The sequence below is a fragment of the Heptranchias perlo genome, chromosome 31, assembly GCF_035084215.1.
Source record: "Heptranchias perlo isolate sHepPer1 chromosome 31, sHepPer1.hap1, whole genome shotgun sequence".
Taxonomy (NCBI): domain Eukaryota; kingdom Metazoa; phylum Chordata; class Chondrichthyes; order Hexanchiformes; family Hexanchidae; genus Heptranchias; species Heptranchias perlo.
This window is the reverse complement of record NC_090355.1, coordinates 29,278,562-29,298,740: the sequence shown is the minus strand read 5'-3', so window position 1 is coordinate 29,298,740 and position 20,179 is coordinate 29,278,562. Positions and strand designations below refer to the sequence as shown.

Genomic DNA, 20,179 nt, shown 5'->3' with positions numbered 1-20,179 from the left:
TGACTGACATTCTGAATGATGTCAGCTGACTTACAGTCCAGCATTTTCATTTGAATTTACAGCACAGAAAGAGGCTATTCGGCAAATCGTGCCTGTGCCGGCTCTTTGAAAGCACTTCATGAAACATCAATTCTCAGTAGCAATGCATTTAATAACACTTTCCTCTTGCCAGTTAGTTTTCCATCTCCAACGTAAGCTTTTTAGAAGAGGGAAGTAACTTACCAATGTAAATATCTCCATTCTCCTCCCTCTCCCTCCGTTCAGAAGGAAATACTTGCATTTATATAGTACCCTAGCACATCGTTCATATGTCTCACAACATTTAAGACAATTAATTACTTTTGAAGTGCAGTGACTTTTGGTCGAATGTGACATCTAATTTGGAATTGCTGTCAGCACTGCATAATTGATGCACGTCTTGTAAAAGAAATTTGTAAAAATTCATAAACGCAAGATGATGGGTCCAGTCTAATTATATTCATGTATGTAAAATCTGTTTACTACTGCAGTTTCCAGATTTTTATGACTCTGTTTTGACATTGGCTGCTATTTGATGCTTTCTATAAAACTGTTCGAGATACTTGATCCCTGCAGTCCTCCGCTGATTGCCAGAGGCCTGTGGTCAGAGCTAGAAGTTAGATTGTAAATGCCAACATATCAGCTAAAAGTGTAGCCTGATGTTCCAAATCTGTCATTCTATATTTCTTTTATTCATGTGTTTGCCAATGGCTCAGTGCTCCAAGGTTAAAAAGGAGACATACAGTTTATCCTAAAACAAAAACTAGGGTCAAAATGTAATTTCTGCTGCCTCCCAAGGAAGTTTTCTGTGGTCGTTTTTAAAGTCTTATTTTAACCATGCCAAAAGTATTCAGTGTCTTCACCTCTGTTTCATGCACACATATTATATCTGTTATAGTCATATACGGCAAGATCTATCTGTATCTGTCTGCAAGTGCAAGAGTTTCATTATTCTAGCCTCTTAAAAATGACGAGGAGAAGGTAGTAGGTTGCATCTGAAAGTACAAGATTTGAATTTGAAGTGTTTTAATTTTGTCGCATGTAGCTGGACAGTTCTTTTTAAATGGACAATTCCTCTCTTGATAAAGCTTTCATAAAGAGGTAATGTAGCTACGGAGGATTTCCCAATGTTGATTTTTAAAATTAAATTAACTGCATTGTTTCAATTTAAATGATCAATGTACATTTGGAACTCTGCTTTTGAAGAAATAGGAGTTGATACAGTAAACAACATTCCTTTACACAGTAATATCATCTCCCTCTCTCTCCTGTGTGTTCTTTCTCTCAACTCCTCTCTTTCCCTCTGGCTTAGGTGATAGAAAAGAGGAATCCCAACTTTTATATGACCACTTTACTGTACCTTAAAAAACATCACTTTTATATCTGGTTTTTATGTTCCCCCATGGGAACTGGAATAGAGACTAGCAATTTAAGATGATTTCCCTCTGCCTCCCGCACCTACAGCCTTGCTACTGAGAGAATGAGCAATATTGCTAGTTTCCTCATTGAAGTGCTGTTATCCTTGCCGTTGGCACTCATTGAGAGACCTTGCTATTTCAAACACAAACTGTGCTGTGGGACATCCCTAATTTTTTTTTGCTGGACGGCATCATGCATTTGTATAGTTGTGAAGCAGTCTTTCAAATTGAGATCATTTCTGAGCTTGTGTTTTTTGACAGTTTGACATTTTTTGGGAGGGTGTGGGAGAGGAGATGTGTCAGGTCTTTCAGTATTATTTATATTACTGTGTTTTCTAAACCTTGCTTTATTTGTAAATGCCTTTTTCTTGTCAGCAGAGCTGCTTTAAATATGGTTTCAAAACAATGTGGTATTTGGCTGGAGCTTGTTTTTAGGCATGTGACCTTTGGTGCAGTTTTCATGGTCACTCTATCCTTGTCGTAAGGTTTTGGCAAGGCATAAAAAATATTCCATTCGGTCCGTCAGTCAGCTATATAAGCAGGGTGAGCCGTAACACCAGCACTAGCATTTCATCATCGGCAAACTGCTAAATTAGGCTAAAAGTACTCTGCACAGTTTCAATTTAAAAAGTTATATTAAAACGCACAATGAGTCTTTATGATGAAAATAAGTAGAAATGGCTTTAACTCAAAACTAATTGTGCACATTTGTGAGATGTGAGTATTATAAAACTCAATTTATTTGCAAATTTTTTCTCAAAGAATTGCTTCTTTAGCTAAAGATTTCTTATAGAAATTGATTTCTTACAGAAAGTATTGTTTATGCTAGATACATATGACTGGATGGTATTGCGTAAAATAGTTTTGATTCTTCATATATTCTTATAAATTCTGTTTGATAGTTACAGGCATTGGAAGTTTAATAAATTAGTTTTTTACGGTCTTGTTTTGAATAAACTGAGCTAGCTGTGACTCTCTGCCCAGTCGTATTCGGCACTGACAGGCAGGTGAACACTGACATCACTGAATGATGGCTAAAGAATGAAATGTTTGAGCATGCAAATTGGGAGTAATTTTCACATGCTTCTGTAATTTTGGATAGTCAATTGCTTTATGGAAAGTTTTTTATTTAGAATTGTTTGCAATCCTTGTGTTGGGAAATGGGTGAAAAATGCTTTTTCCCCTGTGGTACTAAATGTTCAAAGTGTTTAATTACTACAGCGAATTTAAAAACGTTTGCTTGGAGCAATTATTGGCAAGTATTTGCAAAAAGTCTTGAATAAACTGTGAGAGACTATTTCAGCAGTAGTATATGTGTGTATATTGTGCGTTGACTTTTGTCACTGAATTTTCTTAATTTAATCTTGACACTGCCCAATTTTTCTAAAAGTGCCATCATTTGGTTGTAATGCTCCATTGGGGAGTGTAAGCCTTCCTTAATGAAATTTAAACATTATTTTGATGTAGTTGTACTAAATTCCATTAGTTAATATAGCTCATATTGTAAAAAAATTTCTCATAGTTGCCTTTTTAGTTATTTAAACCAAGAGTTGTGCTGTCATTGATATGAAGGTGGAATTTTGCTTTTTTCACACATTATTGGTGCTCAGTGGCACAATAATGACTTCTTCAGATACGTTATTTCTGAACCAGCTCAGTGCCAAAGGTTTTCAATATAAATGCAATGTCATAATCATCCCCTTTGAAAAATGGTCTTCAAGTTTTTAAAAAAACTTTTGTACAATATTGCTTAGCCACTGCTGTTTGCCTGGAAATACTCCAGTCTGAAGGCATTACAAATGAATCCTTCCAATCCACCCATATACTAAAGAAATCTGTATTGTAATTATCATTTGCTAACTCCAGAAACTCATTTTAACTTGTCTGATATGAAAGAATGTTGGATTGGAGGTGTTACTACAGAGGATCTCCAATGCATAACAATTCTGCTAAGTCTTTCCCAACTCTTCAGGACTGAGTCATTCTCAGCATTGTTGTGTGTCAAATAGATGATCAGTTGGCAATAACCTGTTTCTGTTTCACTTCCAAAAATGGTTGAAAATTCAAGTGCATTTTACACATAACTGTGAAACTTCACTCGACTTCATCAAACTCCTTTAGCCAAGTAGTTTAGTATCTGCATTCCTGTTGAAGTTACACCCAGCGTAGCACGTGTTTTTGTCTGCCCTACACTACAGTAACTAAACTTCCTTCACTTGACTGATGAGTTGTTTAACCTTCATGATTTTTTTTCCAATGTCCTTCAGAGATCTCTTGGATGAGGCAAAAAATTATCTCCTCCTGCCACAGGAGAGACCACTAATGCAGGGTCCCCGAACACGACCTCGTAAGCCCATCCGATGTGGGGAGGTGCTTTTTGCTGGTAAGTGAGTGTAGTGATTTCTTCTTAATTCCTGACCTATTGCTAAAGATTAATGTAAAGTATCTTTCTGTGAATTCAGATCCTGACTTCATATCATTGCAGTCTTCTATGTTGTAGTTCTGTAGCAGTGTTGTCACAAGGCATATAAATTATGTGTGTGCTACAGATAACCTGCTGGAGAGAATTCAAATAGCAACTTAGTGCTAAAAAGCATTTTATTTAGTAGTTGTTGCTATAAGCTCAAGAGTTTTCTGTACTAAGTTAGCCGTATCTGGTCAGTTTATTGACTAATAAGATTTTAACCCTTTATTGAGCTGAATAAAACTGCACAGTTAGCATAACATTGGGTCTCCTGTGCATTTCAAATAACAAGGTCAACTGCAGTATAAACAGCAGCATGGTTTTGTATGGACAGAGACCTTGTTGAATGTAGGAGTTTTTTCAATTGTACCCTGTAACTTTTATTTTTGTCACTTTATAGTTGGTGGCTGGTGCAGTGGTGATGCAATCTCTAGCGTGGAACGCTATGACCCTCAGGCACATGAATGGCGGATGATGGCATCAATGTCCAAACGAAGGTGTGGTGTTGGTGTAGCAGTTCTTGATGATCTTTTGTATGCAGTTGGAGGTCATGATGGGTCTTCCTACCTGAACAGTGTTGAAAGGTAAATTCAAAGTGTATTTGCTAAATGGCCTATTTTTGCTTAATGAAGAAACAAAAGACTGATAATGATCTCTTTGAGTTGCAATAATGTACCATTGCAATGTCGTCTTGGACAAATGTAAGGAACCTTACAACACCAGGTTATAGTCCAACAGTTTTATTTGAAAATCACAAGCTTTCGAAGCTTTTCTCCTTCGTCAGGTGTGTGAAGGTTTCCATAAAAGCACCGCATATATAGTCACAGAACAATGCCTGGTGATTACAGATAATCTTTCCAACTGCCCATTATCACACCTCTGCATGGATGGTGTTCAGACAGGGGAACATTACACCCCAGACCACTGAATACGCAAGCTGTCAGATTACAAAGAAAGAGAGAGAGAGAGAGACACACAAAGAATGGCCAGTTGTATTAAAAACAGATAACTTTTTTTTTCCCCTGGTGGGGTTACATGTAGCGTGACATGCACCCAAGATCCCAGTAGAAGCCGTCCTCATGGGTGCGGAACTTGGCTATCAATTTCTGCTCGACGATTTTGCGTTGTCGTGTGTCTCGAAGGCCGCCTTGGGAGAACGCTTACCCGAAGATCGGAGGCTGAATGTCCTTGACTGCTGAAGTGTTCCCCAACTGGGAGGGAACCCTCCTGTCTGGCGATTGTTGAGTGGTGTCCGTTCATCTGTTGTTGCAGTGTCTGCGTGGTCTCGCCGATGTACCATGCTCCGGGGCATCCTTTCCTGCAACGTATGAGGTAGACAACGTTGGCCGAGTCGCAGGAGTATGAACCCATTACCTGGTGTGTGGTGTCCTCTCGTGTGATGGTGGTATCTGTGTCGATGATCTGGCATGTCTTGCAGAGGTTGCCGTGGCAGGGTTGTGTGGCGTCGTGGACGCTGTTCTCCTTAGAGCTGGGTAATTTGCTGCGAACGTGGTCTGTTTGAGGTTGGGTGGCTGTTTGAAGGCGAGTAGTGGAGGCGTGGGGATGGCCTTAGCGAGGTGTTCGTCGTCATCGATGACTTGTTGAAGGCTGCGGAGAACATGGCGTAGTTTCTCCGCTCCGGGGAAGTACTGGACGACGAACGGTACTCTGTTGGTTGCGTCCCGTGTTGGTCTCCTGAGGAGGTCTATGCGATTTTTCGCTGTGGCCCGTTGGAACTGTCGATCGATGAGTCGAGCGTCATATCCCGTTCTTACGAGGGCGTCTTTCAGCGTCTGTAGGTGTCCATCACGTTCCTCCTCGTCTGAGCAGACCCTGTGTATTTGCAGGGCCTGTCCATAGGGGATGGCCTCTTTGACGTGGTTAGGGTGGAAGCTGGAAAAGTGGAGCATCATGAGGTTGTCCGTGGGCTTGCGGTAGAGTGAGGTGCTGAGGTGCCTGTCTTTGATGGAGATTTGTGTGTCCAAGAAAGAAACCGATTCTGAGGAGTAGTCCATGGTGAGTTTGATGGTGGGATGGAACTTGTTGATGTTATCGTGTAGTCTCTTCAGTGATTCTTCGGCGTGGGTCCATAGGAAGAAAATGTCGTCGATGTATCTGGTGTATAGCGTTGGTTGGAGGTCCTGTGCAGTGAAGAAGTCGTGCTCGAACTTGTGCATGAAAATGTTGGCGTATTGGGGTGCGAATTTGGTCCCCATGGCTGTTCCGTGTGTTTGGGTAAAGAACTGGTTATTGAAGGTGAAGACATTGTGATCCAGGATGAAGCGGATGAGTTGTAGGATGGCGTCTGGGGATTGGCTGTTGTTGGTGTTGCAGCGATGCAGTCATTGTGGGGGATACTGGTGTAGAGTGCCGAGACGTCCATCGTGGTGAGACGTGTTCCTGGTTCAACTGGTCCGTGGGTGCTGAGTTTTTGTAGGAAGTCTGTAGTGTCGCGACAGAAGCTGGGGGTTCCCTGTACGATGGGTTTCAGGATGCCCTCGACGTTGGGACTGAGCCCTATAGGCAAGGATTCTGTTACGATTAGTTAACTGCTTTCAGTCTGGCAACAGTAGTGATCTTATCACTATTGACCCATGCTGGAAAGTTTGGTTGAATAGCCTGCAGACACTTGCTGTCTAGTCTAGGCTCACAAATAGATTGGTCACTTAAACATAGTATTAGATGGAAGACAGCACTCATGAACTCCACTCCAGCAACTGTCAGGCTTGTGGTGGGGGGGGGGTGGAATTTCATTCTTTTGCTATCACTGAGCTAAGGCTGACCCCTTTCTAGATGAAAATAGTTAGGAAGACTTGTGTTGAAAGCAGGTGATGCCTTATTAGTCTTTTCACCATTGCATTGACTTCAGAACCTGAGCTAGAGTCAGCTGGGAATCAGTCCACCAAATATTTCTGAACTGGGAAGTAGCATCTTCCTCTGTACCAGCACCTGAGCCTATAAAGTAGGGTACTAGATCATATATTTAAAACTGAAACCCGTTTGGAGTTCATTGGATATTTGAGATCACCTTATCTAAGTGTTAACATGATAGAACCACACGTATAGCAGTGCTTATTGCTTCACCACTCTCTGCTTTGGGAAAAGCAGAGCTGTGTGAATATGCAGACCTCTGCTCATTGAGTATCAACAACTGGTGAAATACCTGACGTTGAAAAAGAACTGATGAGTCATCAGTAGTTTTTTTTTACCTTACAGGTCAGCCATGATCTAATTGAATAGCGGAACAGGCTCGAGGGGCTCAATGGCCTACTCCTGTTCCTGATCTTTTGAAACTTAAAAGGGTGTCTAGTAAAACGTTGGCTTTGCAGTTATACTACAAACAGCACAAGACTAAAGCAGGATGAGACGTAGTCTTGCATCAAATGCCAGTGACATTGAGTTGGTTGCAGTTATCCTGTGATTCTTGTGTCACTGCAAAACCAAAACTGCTTCAAAATGGTGAAAACTGTGCAGTCTCATGCACTTGAACTGCTGGCATTGTACTAAGTGCAGTGGTACCACAATTTATCTCTGCTTTCACCCAACCAATTCTGGATTTGATTAGCACAGTGCCTCCACTGAGGAAACCTGCTGCACTGACATTACACTTATTGTGTACACATTACAAATATAGTCAGCAGCAGGTTGAGACAAATGTAACTTGTGCTGGGAGTCAGATTGCCAGAGGGCTGTGGATTACATCTATTCATAAAACCAGTCAGTTTGAAATGTGTGGCAGGATATGTACAGCTCTTCAGCTGTTTGTTTAGGCTGTCACCTACTTTGACAGACGCACTTAATTTGTCATTTGACCAACTGCATTTCAATATCGGCTTTAGTTTCTGATGATTTTTTTTAAAAAAAGGAACATTGAAAATCATAACGTAAAGAGTGTGTTTCTAAGAAAATAGTAAAAAATCCTATCTGCTTTAGTTCTGCTGCCTACTTGGTCAGTAGAGAGTTTTGTAGACTTGGGTCACTCTGGATTGGCTCCCTCACTAGTTCAAAGTGCTAATTTCCATTTTGCTAAATAGAGCCTACAGGACATATAATGTTTGCTCCTGTGTAACAGAGCAACTGAAGAAAAATGTGGAACCAGATTGATGTGCTTTTATGAATTTACTGCAAGGATGATGTTTTCTGACAAGTAACAAATATACGTGCTACCATATGTTTATCAAGTAGATAAGGAGGAGTAAAAACAGCAAGTTCCTCCGTGTCCTCAGACTTTCCTTCCCTTTTAATTCACTTTGAAGCAACTCTATAGTATTGAAACACAATGGTCTTCAAGATTTGTCAGCCCTAGAACTTATTTCTGCCCTAATAGAATCATTACTTATAATTGTGTGTGTGCAAGCATGTTTTTGTGTGACCAGGAAAGGAAATATAAGGAATCATAACACCTGTCATCAACTAACACATCTTGCTCGTATACACTGGCTCAGATTTAATTTGTTCCCAGGAGCAAGAGTTCTTTTATAGCAACTATTCTTTCCCCACTAATTCTATTCAGAATACAATCACGGTTGATGATTAGGATGACAAAATGTGAAAACTGAAAGATTTGTTACTGAGATGCCTGAAAGATTCAATTATTAACCCCACTGGGAGAGCTGCAACAGTGCTTGGAATGCTATCAAAACTGACAAATCTCCTAGAATTGTAATTCAGCTGGTATTAAATTTCAGCCCTAACCTATCTATCTATCCTCCTTACTTCACCATAACTCGATCAGTTCTAAATCAGTAGCTTAGTTCCTTGGGTTGTTTTGGCTAAGTGATGCAAAGCCTTGGAGGTTGTTCTTATCAATGCAGCGGTTGTCATCGCACCACAAATAGAGAAAAACTGAACATTGTTTTGGTTCTCTACCCAACTTTTTTTTTCTTCCTCCCTTTTTGTTGCAATTCTGATCTTGCCTACATTGTGAAGTGGAGATCTGCTGCATCCCCACAAGCAGAATAAGGAACCACTCCCAGACCATTCTTGTGCCGTTCTTGGGGTGCATTTATATTGTAACCTCAGTGATGCTGCAAAGTGGCTTCAATGAGAAGTGACCATTAACTGCAGAGTTGGCCTGGTCTGTCTATGGAAGAGTGTGGTGTGAGACATCCTGGAACAGGTCATTTCACATCATTTGGATTAACACTGCAATGTAACTACAATGTGGAGTCACGCTGGGTTTAAAAAGTGATCAGGGCTCAGTACTTTTCAAACTTAATAGCATGTAGGCAAGCGCAGGACTGTGTACTGGCTGGGAGAATTCAAAGTGGAGCCAATATGAACTTAGTACTGCCTGTTTGGAACTTGTAACTTAGTTACTCTTCTCAGATCTGTAGCTAAAGTAAAAACATAACCTTTTGTAATTGGCTCAGAGCAGCACTGCAGAAAAACTGGTACCTGCAATAGAAGGATTTCTCGCCCTTAAAAAAAAACTGATAACTACTGCCTTGCACTGTTTCCTCAACAAACATATCCCTCATTGATTAAATCGGAAGTTGCATTGGACTTTGTGTATCTCCTGGGCTGTATTGTTCAGCCACAAAGTAACAATCACGAGAAAGGGATTTTTCACAACCTTTTTTGCTACATATGTGGGCATAAGTGTATTACTTTTTTTGCCTTTAGGGAACATGCGGTATTTCCTTAGAAACTATATTTCTACCAACGAGCAAGCAAATGTAAAATAGCCCCCACTCATGACAAAGGAACCATTTTGGGGGGGGGGGGAGGGGAGAAAGGGGGCATGCTACTCTCAGAAGATGCCACATCCTCTATTACATCAGTGCACCTAGAGTCCAAACAGATCTCAGATGGCCTGGTTGCCAGCTCCTGGCTTCCAACCCTTGATGCTGCTGACAAACCCCTGGGCTACTTTGGTGTAGACTGGGCATATGGAGCAGTGCTGTTGGAAGGTTTGCCTACAATACTGAGTCTGGAGACAGCACAGATCATCTGGGGTCCTCCTACTAGAAAGATTGGGAAACTTGTATAGGTGGTAATTCATCTTAATGTGCAGCAAATCTACCTCACTTCATTCCTTTAAGTTTTTAAAAATGTGCTTATATCCATGCAGGAGTTGAATTTAAATTTGCTTCATTTATTCTGATGGGCTTGTCTTGAGATTTGGCTTTGAGAGCTGAGCTAGAACCTGGTCTCTGCTGGGCTTGGCAATTCTGTTGCCCACCTCTAGTTCATTAAATCTGAACGTTTGATTAATCGTGTTCCATATTTTCTTTATTGGTCTTCACGATAGAAACTACTTTTAGTGTAGACTAAGGAAATGGGAAGAGGAAGAAAACAGTGTCCTTTTTGTCATGGTTGCAGAATGCTTTCAGAACAATGTGTTAGAATATCTGTCTCTTTTACATGCCCCTATCTCCTTTTAACCTGTCAATTATTTCTGTTCTTTTGCCAAGGTATGACCCCAAGACAAATCAATGGAGTAGTGACGTAGCTCCAACTAGCACTTGCAGAACCAGTGTGGGCGTAGCAGTGTTGGGAGGGTACCTGTATGCTGTTGGAGGACAGGATGGAGTGTCCTGCCTTAACATTGTGGAAAGGTAACTTTTTTTTAAAAAATGATTTATTCAGGTAAAAGGGGGCTTTAGTCTGTGTCTTCAATGACAGAAAAGTCCTAGTGCAGGCTGAGCTAATGGCACATAAGACATTTATCCATTCAATTCTCTTTCATAGTTTCTAAGCATGCAGTGGAAAGGTATCCTTTATTCCATGTACGAGATGAGGGAACTAACTGTGAGAAGGATTTGTGAGGGAAATGGTTACAGGCATAGCTTTGGCTTACAGGAGGGAGAGTCAACAGCTACAGCTGCATCTGCCAAAGCCTTTCATGCGAGGGCCTGAATTAAGTAATTGGTGAGACTAAGCCTGGTATGCAATATTGCACTTGGGACATGTAAAACAACAAGGTAGCTGACCCGTTGCAAACTGTCCTGCACAGATCCTTTCAATATGCTAAAGGCAGTTGATGAGAAAATTGTTTTCATAAGACCACTACTAGAAGGTATTGCCTGAAGACTGGGTATGAGAACACCTCAATTATCCAAGGTTTGGTACCTACCATGATTGAGTTGCAAAGAGGCTACTAAATCTCTGCATCTCCAAATGATGGAGCCACCATTTGATGGGTTATGGTGTTCTCGGGAGTGGTGGCTGTGCATTCGCATTTGATGATGAGTTGTGCTGCTCACCACATGGCTTCCTGGTATGTGAGTTCACCTTGTAAGGGTTGTAACCTGCACTAGTCCTTTTGTCCATTAGTCTATTCTTCTGATGGATTGGGGATGGAAAAGAGAAGGTAAGTGGGGTCTCTTCCGTCCCAAATGACACATTGGTGATGGAAGATTGGAACCGAGTCAACCTTCTGTGGTAGATTTGGTAATTCAATACCTGAGCCATGCAGGACTACAATACTACAGAGCACCATCCTGTTTCATCAATAGGACCTGGAGAAGTAAACCTGTAGGTAGGAACTAGGATTCTTCCCACTGGACTTAAGATAATTCTGCAATCTAGTGAACCTAGCTGGACAAGCAGTGGGAAATTTAGCTGTTTGCTGACAGACTACATGGTTTTATCCAGTTAAATTCCAGCAGTATCGCCTACACATAACCCGGGATCCCTAAGACCTTGCTCTTGCCAGCCTACATCTCTGGATTTGGGTAATAAAGAGACAAAGTGTGCACTAGTTACAGGGTGAACTGAAACCTATGTGGATTTCTCAGTAGCTGGGACACTATGGCACGGCAAAGGGTGAGCACATTGCAGATGCCCTAACCATAATCTTTCAAAGTTCTCTAGATTCAGGAACTGTCCCTCCTAGATTGGAAAATTGCACGTCACTCTGCTTTTTAAGAAAGGAGAGAGAGAGAGAGAGAGGGAAACCAGGGAATTATAGACAAGTTAGCCTAACATCTGTTGTGGGGAAAATGCTAGAGTCTATAATTAAGGATAGGGTGTCTGAACACCTCAAGAATTTTCAGTTAATCTGAGAGAGCCAGCATAGATTTGTGAAAGGTAGGTCGTGCCTGACAAACCTGATTGAATTTTTTGAAGAGGTGACTAAAGTAGTGGACAGGGGAATGTCAATGGATGTTATTTATATAGACTTCCAGAAGGCATTTGATAAAGTCCCACATAAGAGACTGTTAGCTAAGATAGAAGCCCATGGAATCGAGGGAAAAGTACAGACTTGGTTAGGAAGTTGGCTGAGCGAAAGGCGACAGAGAGTAGGGATAATGGGTAGGTACTCACATTGGCAGGATGTGACTATGGAGTCCCTCAGGGATCTGTCTTGGGGCCTCAATTATTCATAATATTTATTACCGACTTAGATGAAGGCATAGAAAGTCTCATATTTAAGTTTGCCGATGACACAAAGATTGGTGGCATTGTAAGCAGTGTAGATGAAAAAATAAAATTGCAAAGGGATATTGATAGATTAGGTGAATGGGCAAAACCGTGGCAAACGGAATTCAGTGTAGGCAAATGTGACGTCATCCACTTTGGATCAAAAAAGGATAGAACAGGGTACTTTCTAAATGGTAAAAAGTTAAAAACAGTGGATGTCCAAAGGGACTTTGGGGTTCAGGTACATAGATCATTGAAGTGTCATGAACAGGTGCAGAAAATAGTCAATAAGGCAAATTGAATGCTGGCCTTTATATCTAGATGACTAGAGTACAAGGGGGCAGAAGTTATGCTGCAGCTGTAAAAAAAAAACCTGGTTAGACTGCACCTGGAGTACTGTGAGCAGTTCTGGGCACTGCACCTTCGGAAGGACATAGTGGCCTTGGTAGGTTTACTAGAATGATGCCCGGACTTCAAGGGTTAAGTTACGAGGAGGGATTACACAAAATGGGGTTGTATTCTCTAGAGTTTAGAAGGTTAAGGGGTGATCTGATCCGAAGTTTACAAGATACTAAGGGGAACAGATAGAGAGAAAGCTGGTTGGGGATTCTAGGAGTAGGGGGCACAGTTTAAAAATTAGAGCCAGACCTTTCAGGAGTGAGATTAGAAAACATTTCTACACACAAAGGGTGGTAGAAGTTTGGAACTCTCTTCCGTAAATGGCAATTTAGCTCAATTGCTAAATTTAAATCTGAGATAGATCGCTTTTTGGCAACCAAAGGTATTAAGGGATATGGGCCAAAGGCAGGTAAATGGAGTTAGATCACAGATCAGCCATGATCTTATCAAATGGCAGAGCAGGCTCGAGGGGCTAAATGGCCTACTCCTGTTCCTATGTTCCTAAAGGGTTTCTGTGTGTGCCCAACACCAGTCTGTGATGAAAATGAAGAATGCAATGTAACTCCACCAAAACTAAAACACGTCTCCATTGTGCATTTGCTGTTTAAACCAAACAAACATGAAGAGTTTAATGAACATGTTTTAATTTTTTTTTTAAAAAAGGGCTATTGGAAGTTCCTCAAGTCTGTCTTATCAATAGCTGTGCTGTACAAACAGGAAGGGCCCAGCTTCTATCATTGGTCTGTATTTTTAGTTAGCCTATCTCAGCAGGTGACATTATTATTACAATTGACATCAGAGTCTGAAATTAGGAAGGAGGAAATCAGCTAGGATCCCATTCCTGATCACTATCCAGTGTCCCATCTTGGATTGTCCATGTGTGACTGTTGGGTGTGGCCAGGATTGGACTTGGCTGTGATATTCCCTGCATCAACACGCTTGCCAACTCTTGCTGTTGCTGCCTAGGCTTGTATGTGAAAATTGAGCACCTGGACAAGGTACCAGAAGGCCATGGGCAACTTGAGAACTATACTCCAGAAAGAAATACTCCATTAGGGGATAAAATTGGCAAAAAAAAAGCTGGGTGGATGGGTGAAGGTACTTATTGTGGCACTTGCTGTTTAAAGAGTTGTTAGCAGATAAGTTTATAGAATTAGAGGCAATCCTATTTGTAGCACGTTTATTATTTTGCCAGGTTTGATCCTAAGGAAAATAAGTGGATGAGAGTAGCCCCTATGAGCACTCGCCGCCTGGGGGTAGCTGTGGCAGTCCTCGGTGGACATCTCTATGCTATCGGGGGCTCTGATGGAACATCTCCACTGAATACAGGTAATGTATGTGGAAACAGATTCATTCAGAGATTACTCACAATAGGTGTGCTTCAGACAGATCCTAACTTTAATCTTTTTTAACTCATTAATATGAGGGCTGGAATGTGCTAGACAATTAAAATTTTCCCATTTTTTAATTTAATATGGATTGTTTATATTCAGTACTTCCAGATTGGATGCAGTGTAAATCTCCCTGTACACTATACCAATATGTTTACAACCTTAACACATCACCAGTTGCACTTGTGTGGTTTTTCATCTCCCACACCAACCATCCTTAGTGAAATTGACAATTTAATAGTAATGAATGTTAAATTATGGTCAGTTTTATGCTATGGTCTTGGACCCATCAGTAATTGGGTTCTAACTGTCCAAATTCATTTCATGTAGGGTCCTCCTCACAGTGCAGAGATTGGACTAGTTTGAATTGATAGTGAACCTCACAGAAATGATTGTCATCTTTTTTTTTATGCTGTGCGTTATGTTGAATTCAACACTCAAAAAAAACTGGCTATTTTCCTCCCTAGTTCAATATTCATATAATGTAGTAGATTACTGCTATAAGAACATTGTTGAGGGTGAAGGGGAACCGCAAGATTATTTTGTTTTGCATCCCAATAAAAGCTGGTTGAATTTTCGTGGGGTTTTTGTATATTGCTTATTTTTTTAAAAACTTGTTATTAGACTTGTGGCAAAAAGTGAGAAACTGGGCTGACTGAATACAGGAAGGCGGTGGGAAAATGATTGAATTCCACTTGCAGCAAGATTGGGCTGTGCAACAAGAAATTAAAGCACCACAATCATTATGGTTGGAAAAGATTCATTCTTATCTAGTTTGTTGTTACAAATATAAAATATACTGACCTAACTGTGGTGCTGCATACAGCACGTCAAGACAGAGGGCATTATTGAAGTCGAGCAGAGATAGGGGGTGGGGTGATAATTGGACCAAGGCATGAAGGGAGGAGAAGAGGGAAGGGAGATCGGGAGGGTGGGGCAGGGGATGGTAGAGACGAGTGAGTGGGGGACAGGCTGATCAACTGTCAGTGTGTGGGGGGGGGTTTCCAAGCTTGTAAACTCTTGTCAGAGCTAGCTTCCAATTGTGTCCGGCTGTTGGATATTATAGCTGAGATTTCCTAAGCTGCCAACTTTTGGTCTCCAACCATTTCTTTTAGTAGCTGGAAGGTAAAGAATCTTTTGAAACCATATCTTACCTTATGGATGTTACACTTGGATGAAATGGATAGCAATTGAACACTAGAACAGAGAAAGGTGCATTACACAGTGCTTTTCTTTTTAATATGGGGATGTTTATTCAATAACCTTCTTTGTAACTTACACTGTTAAAGTGAACAATGCTGGGTTTCTATTTTAAAAATTCGAGTATTTATGGCTTGAATCTGAAATTCTAGATCAAAAGTGGGCTGTGGAGAGCTTTGATACAGTGCACATAGACTTCCATAATACATTCAACAAAGTTCCATATTAAGGGCTACTAGTTGAGCTCAAAGCTGTATGGATTTAGGCTTAGAAATTGGCTGAAAAGAATAGTAGGAACTTGTTCAAGAAGTGGAATAGAGTTCCCAGGAATCAGTACTAGTATGACTACTGTTACCAAATTAAATACACAACTCAGGTGAAATTTGCAGATGATACCAAACTAGGAGGGGTACTTGATTCTGAGGAAGCAGCTCAGGCAAATGCACAGTGAGTTGGATTAAAGGTGTAAGTAGGCAGCACTGGCAGATGAAATTTAAAATGGACAAGTATAAAGTACTGCACATTGGAAGGAATAATGGGTATATAGCCAGAAGGGTAGAGTACCAGTCAGAGGAAGCCATACTGAAACTGTGTACCATGCTAGTCTGAGAATTGTGTCCAATTGTGGTCACCGAGACACAAGGAAGGCGACGACTGGAAGCACTTCAGAAAAGAGCAATGAGACTGATTCCTACTGTTGGAGGACAAAGTTATGAGCAACAGGAGAAATTTGGATTTTATAGTCTGGAAAGGAGGAAATTGAAAAGTGATATTTTAGAGTGAGAGAGAAAGAATGAACTTTCATTTATATAGAGCAATTTACAACCTCAGGACACCCCAAGGTGCTTCACAGCCAATGAATTACTTTTGAAGTATGGTAACTGTTGTAATGTAGGGAAACGTGGCTGTTAATTAGCACACAGCAAGATCCCACAAACAGCAATGAGAAACTGACCAATTAAACTGTTCTTGTGGTATTGGTTAAGGGATAAATGTTAGCCAGGACATTGGGAGACCTTCTCTGCTCTTCGAATAGTGCCATGAGATCTTTTATATCCACTTGAGGGGGCAGATGGGACATATCAGAGCTATATAAATTTGTAAACTGAATGGGAAAGGTAAATCTGGAATATTGCTTCAAACTAAATTACAAGAATACAAGGAGGAGACAGATTCAATCCAATAAAGCAAATTTAGAACTTCAGGTAGTTGCTCCTCACAGTGATCAAACTTGAAATGGATTTCAAGGTAGGGTAGTGGAGGTGCAAAGCTTGGAATTATTAAAACAACGAGATGCTAGAATTAGAGGATGGAGGAACTAAAATGGTCATCAATGCTGATTGTATGATCTTGTGAGCATACCAGATACTGCTATGTACAAAATTGTCCCCAGTAAAAGCCTGGAATTATAAAAGAAATCAAGATCACAATATGTACATAGCCTGCTTTGGTTTAATACTCCATTTAGTCTTTGCTGGTTGGGTTCATGGAATTATTTTGTACTTTTCAGTTGAACGCTTCATTCCTCAGGAGAATCGCTGGTCTCCCTGTCCACCCATGGGAACGAGGCGGAAGCACCTTGGCTGTGCCGTGTTCCAGGACATGATCTATGCAGTCGGAGGACGCGATGACACAACAGAGCTCAGCAGTGCTGAGCGATACAACCTTAGAACCAATCAGTGGTCACCAGTGGTTGCTATGACTTCCAGACGGAGTGGAGTAAGTATGTACTAAAAAAGGTGTGTGTTAGCAGCACACCATATATTACAGACTCAAGCAATGTAAAAGTGCCATCCCTGGACTGCAGCTTTAACCTGAACAAAATGTAATCTAATACGACATGAAACATTGACAAGAGAAAGGTGAATTTTTTGGGTATAACTCCATCAGAACTGACAGTTTTAATAAGGGTTACATTTACCTTTCTTCCAGATGCTGATTGACCTGCTGTGCATGTCTAGTAATTTTTCAGATTTGTAGCAAATTTTGTTTTTTCTTTTAATCACCATGGGTTTAAGAAGCCTGCATTGTTTGGATTTCTGGTGCCCTACATCTTCAAATTGAAAAATGCATTTCTTAGCACGGCATCCAGCTTTAAGAAAACCAAAGATGTCAATCTTCTTCTGTAGAAAATAGGATGACACAATGTAGAGCATCTAACACACAAGCTAACAAATCTTCCCAGTCTCATCTATGCTGATTATGATGTTGAGTATCCTAAAATAGAAATTGAACATGTACCTGGCTGAATAATACATTTTGTCTGTGTATCTACACAGGAACAAATAATTTGGCAGGCTATTTATATAAGGGCTTAGTCTTCCCCTCCCTATGCACCCATAGCAGAATAATCTGACTTTAAGGATTGCAGCTGTTGTCTGTAGCAATTAGAGTCTCCCATTTGTTCATAATATAGTGACCATTGACCTTACTCCATACTGTGTGTTTCTCCCTACAATATATGCCACTTGCAGATGGGTGCAGTAAGAGGCATTAATTGCCCACTAGGAGACACATACGTGGGATGGAGTAGCTGTGTGTGTGTGTGTTTGCATTTTCTTCTCTTTGGGGAAGTGCTGGATTTTACTCACTCATTGGCAGCTACATTGTGCCAGTAGATACCAGCTGTGGGAACAAACCTGTGTCCTCTCCATTGTATGGCATATGATGCATCAACATGCTGTGCTTGCAGGTTACCTATTGTATTAGCAATTTCTTTTTAACCTATGTAAAACCTGTTGTGCCTAACAAGTAATTAAAAATGTATTTAATTTTGTGTGTTTTTCCCCTGACCATCCAGGTTGGTCTAGCTGTTGTAAATGGACTTCTGATGGCAGTTGGAGGTTTTGATGGTACAACCTACTTAAAAACTGTTGAGGTGTTTGATCCTGATGCAAATACATGGAGGTACGAATATGTTTCCAGCTCAAGAAGTTTAACTTTTATGTTTTGATGGAATCAGTCACTTTGTTATAATGTGCAACAGCAACTAGGATAACTAAGACAGTTGGAATTTTGAGAGATGTAAAATTGAGTTTTTCTAATTTTGTTTTGAAACCTATGCCATGTTAATATCTGGACAAGACCCATGAATGAAATCAGTAATTGTAGAGTAGAACAGGAAAAGCTGTACAAATCTTAACCTTTGAGTATAATCTATTCAGTATTGCAGTTAGAGCAGTAAGTATGGTGGTGAGTTACAAGAATGCTTTCCAGAAATTTTCATAAAAATTTTGAACTGTAAATAGGTGGTTCCAGTAGGTTGTGACTCTGCATAGGTTTTAAATATGTGTGAGTGTAGTACAGCCTCATTCATCTGTTGTGTTGACACCTTCTTTCAGTTCAGAGTTCAGTTTGTGATTAGTGTTCTCAAGATCCAGTCACCTGATCCTAAACCATCTGGCTCTTGCATTGACTGCCGCATCTCCATTTCACAAGGTCCTGAGAGGTTCAGCTGAAGAAAGCCTTTTGCCCTAATCTTTCCAGAACACCAGTGCTACCATTTTTCCAGCACAGCTTCACCAGCCTAGGCATACAGGACCTTCCGGTTTAACCTCCCATCCAAAGGACGGCACCGCCAGTACTGTGCCGGGTTATCGATCTAGATTATTTGCTCAAGTACTTTAGTTGGACTTGAACCTATAGCTTTCTGACAGAGTTGAGCACTACCTTCCTTCCCCCCCCCCCCCCCACAGGGAAAAATATTCTTGTTTTTCAGACAGCATTCTGGTAGAGGTGTCAGCATATTTTAAATAAAACGCAACAATCAGTGCATGCACTACAAGGGTAGAATCCCACAGTATATTAGTGTCCAAAATGTTTCACAGCCATACATTAATTGTATCTACAGTAAGTTACTTTATCCTTGAGTTTCAAAAGTCAAAGGGCTGTGTTTACCACAATTAATAGGTACATCAGCTAAATACACTGCTGTGTCATCAAGTGGATGCTGAATAAACTGTATTATAGAATAACTTACACTGATGTAGTAATCTAACAGAGGAACTGCCGAAATATATTTTACACCCCCACCCCCTCTGTGGCATTAAGTAGAAATTTGAAATTAATCAAAAGTCTTGCCATTGTATATTGAACCATACATGGGCATAGAGCCCAATTGCAAAAGGCACTTCATTATTGTCCAGTACATGATCATTACTAACCAAAAATGATCTGTATGCTTTTATTACACTGGAAAGAATACCATCCAGAATGTTAAATTCATCTTGGAAATTATAGTAAAAAAAAAGTGAGGGAAAACACTATTTAAAAGAGATAGCAAGCTCTTTCACATGCAGTTAAATTCAGCATATTTCTTTAACCGCACCTATGCAATGTTTTGTAAAATAGCAGCCTCCTGATGCTGCATTACATGAACTTTTAGCACAGGGACTACAAACCCACCCAAGACTCACAGGGTGTGAAGTCATCTGAACCCTTCAGTTGCATTGCAAGGAAGTGTTGAACAACCTGTATGCTTTGGGCTTTGTAAACTAAAGAATCCAGCACATTTAATTTTGTTCTAATGTCTCATGAGTTATATCATTTTCCCTCCAAATGCATTTTTTGGATTAGTTGTGTTGATAAATTCTTGTCCCTAGCAATGCACTTCACTTTTTTTTTAATTATCCTTTTTAAGCAAAGAAAAACATTGGCAGCAGGTTTATTGATTACATTGAACTTGTAAAGTAGTGCACAAAATGAATAACAGATTTATCTTTTGAGCAGGGGCACAGCCTCCTACATCAATCAGTTCTGACAAAAGGTCATCGACCTGAAACGTTAACTCTGTTTCTTTCTCCACAGATGCTGCCTGACTTGCTGAGTATTTCCAGCATTTTCTGTTTTTATTTGTCAACGCTAGATTTGTTTACATATCATCATTGCATAATGGCTTGAATACACCGATTATTTATTCCCCA

General features: G+C 40.5%; 1 protein-coding gene across 3 annotated transcripts in view; it reads left to right on the top strand.

Annotated features, from left to right (window-relative positions):
- Positions 1-20,179, top strand: part of LOC137300639 (kelch-like protein 20) — a 37,990-nt gene that overhangs the window by 15,780 nt on the left and 2,031 nt on the right. For 2 of the 3 annotated variants that reach the window (XR_010958144.1, XM_067969852.1), the window contains exons 5-10: positions 3,704-3,819; positions 4,301-4,484; positions 10,317-10,460; positions 13,862-13,995; positions 16,768-16,976; positions 18,058-18,164. Coding sequence is in view for 2 of the 3 variants with exons in the window: in XM_067969852.1 (XP_067825953.1) it covers positions 3,704-3,819; positions 4,301-4,484; positions 10,317-10,460; positions 13,862-13,995; positions 16,768-16,976; positions 18,058-18,164 (894 nt within the window). In the remaining variant the exon portion in view is untranslated. Of the gene's footprint in view, positions 1-3,703; positions 3,820-4,300; positions 4,485-10,316; positions 10,461-13,861; positions 13,996-16,767; positions 16,977-18,057; positions 18,165-20,063 lie in introns of all 3 variants that reach the window. The other variant, XM_067969853.1, reaches the window with a different exon arrangement.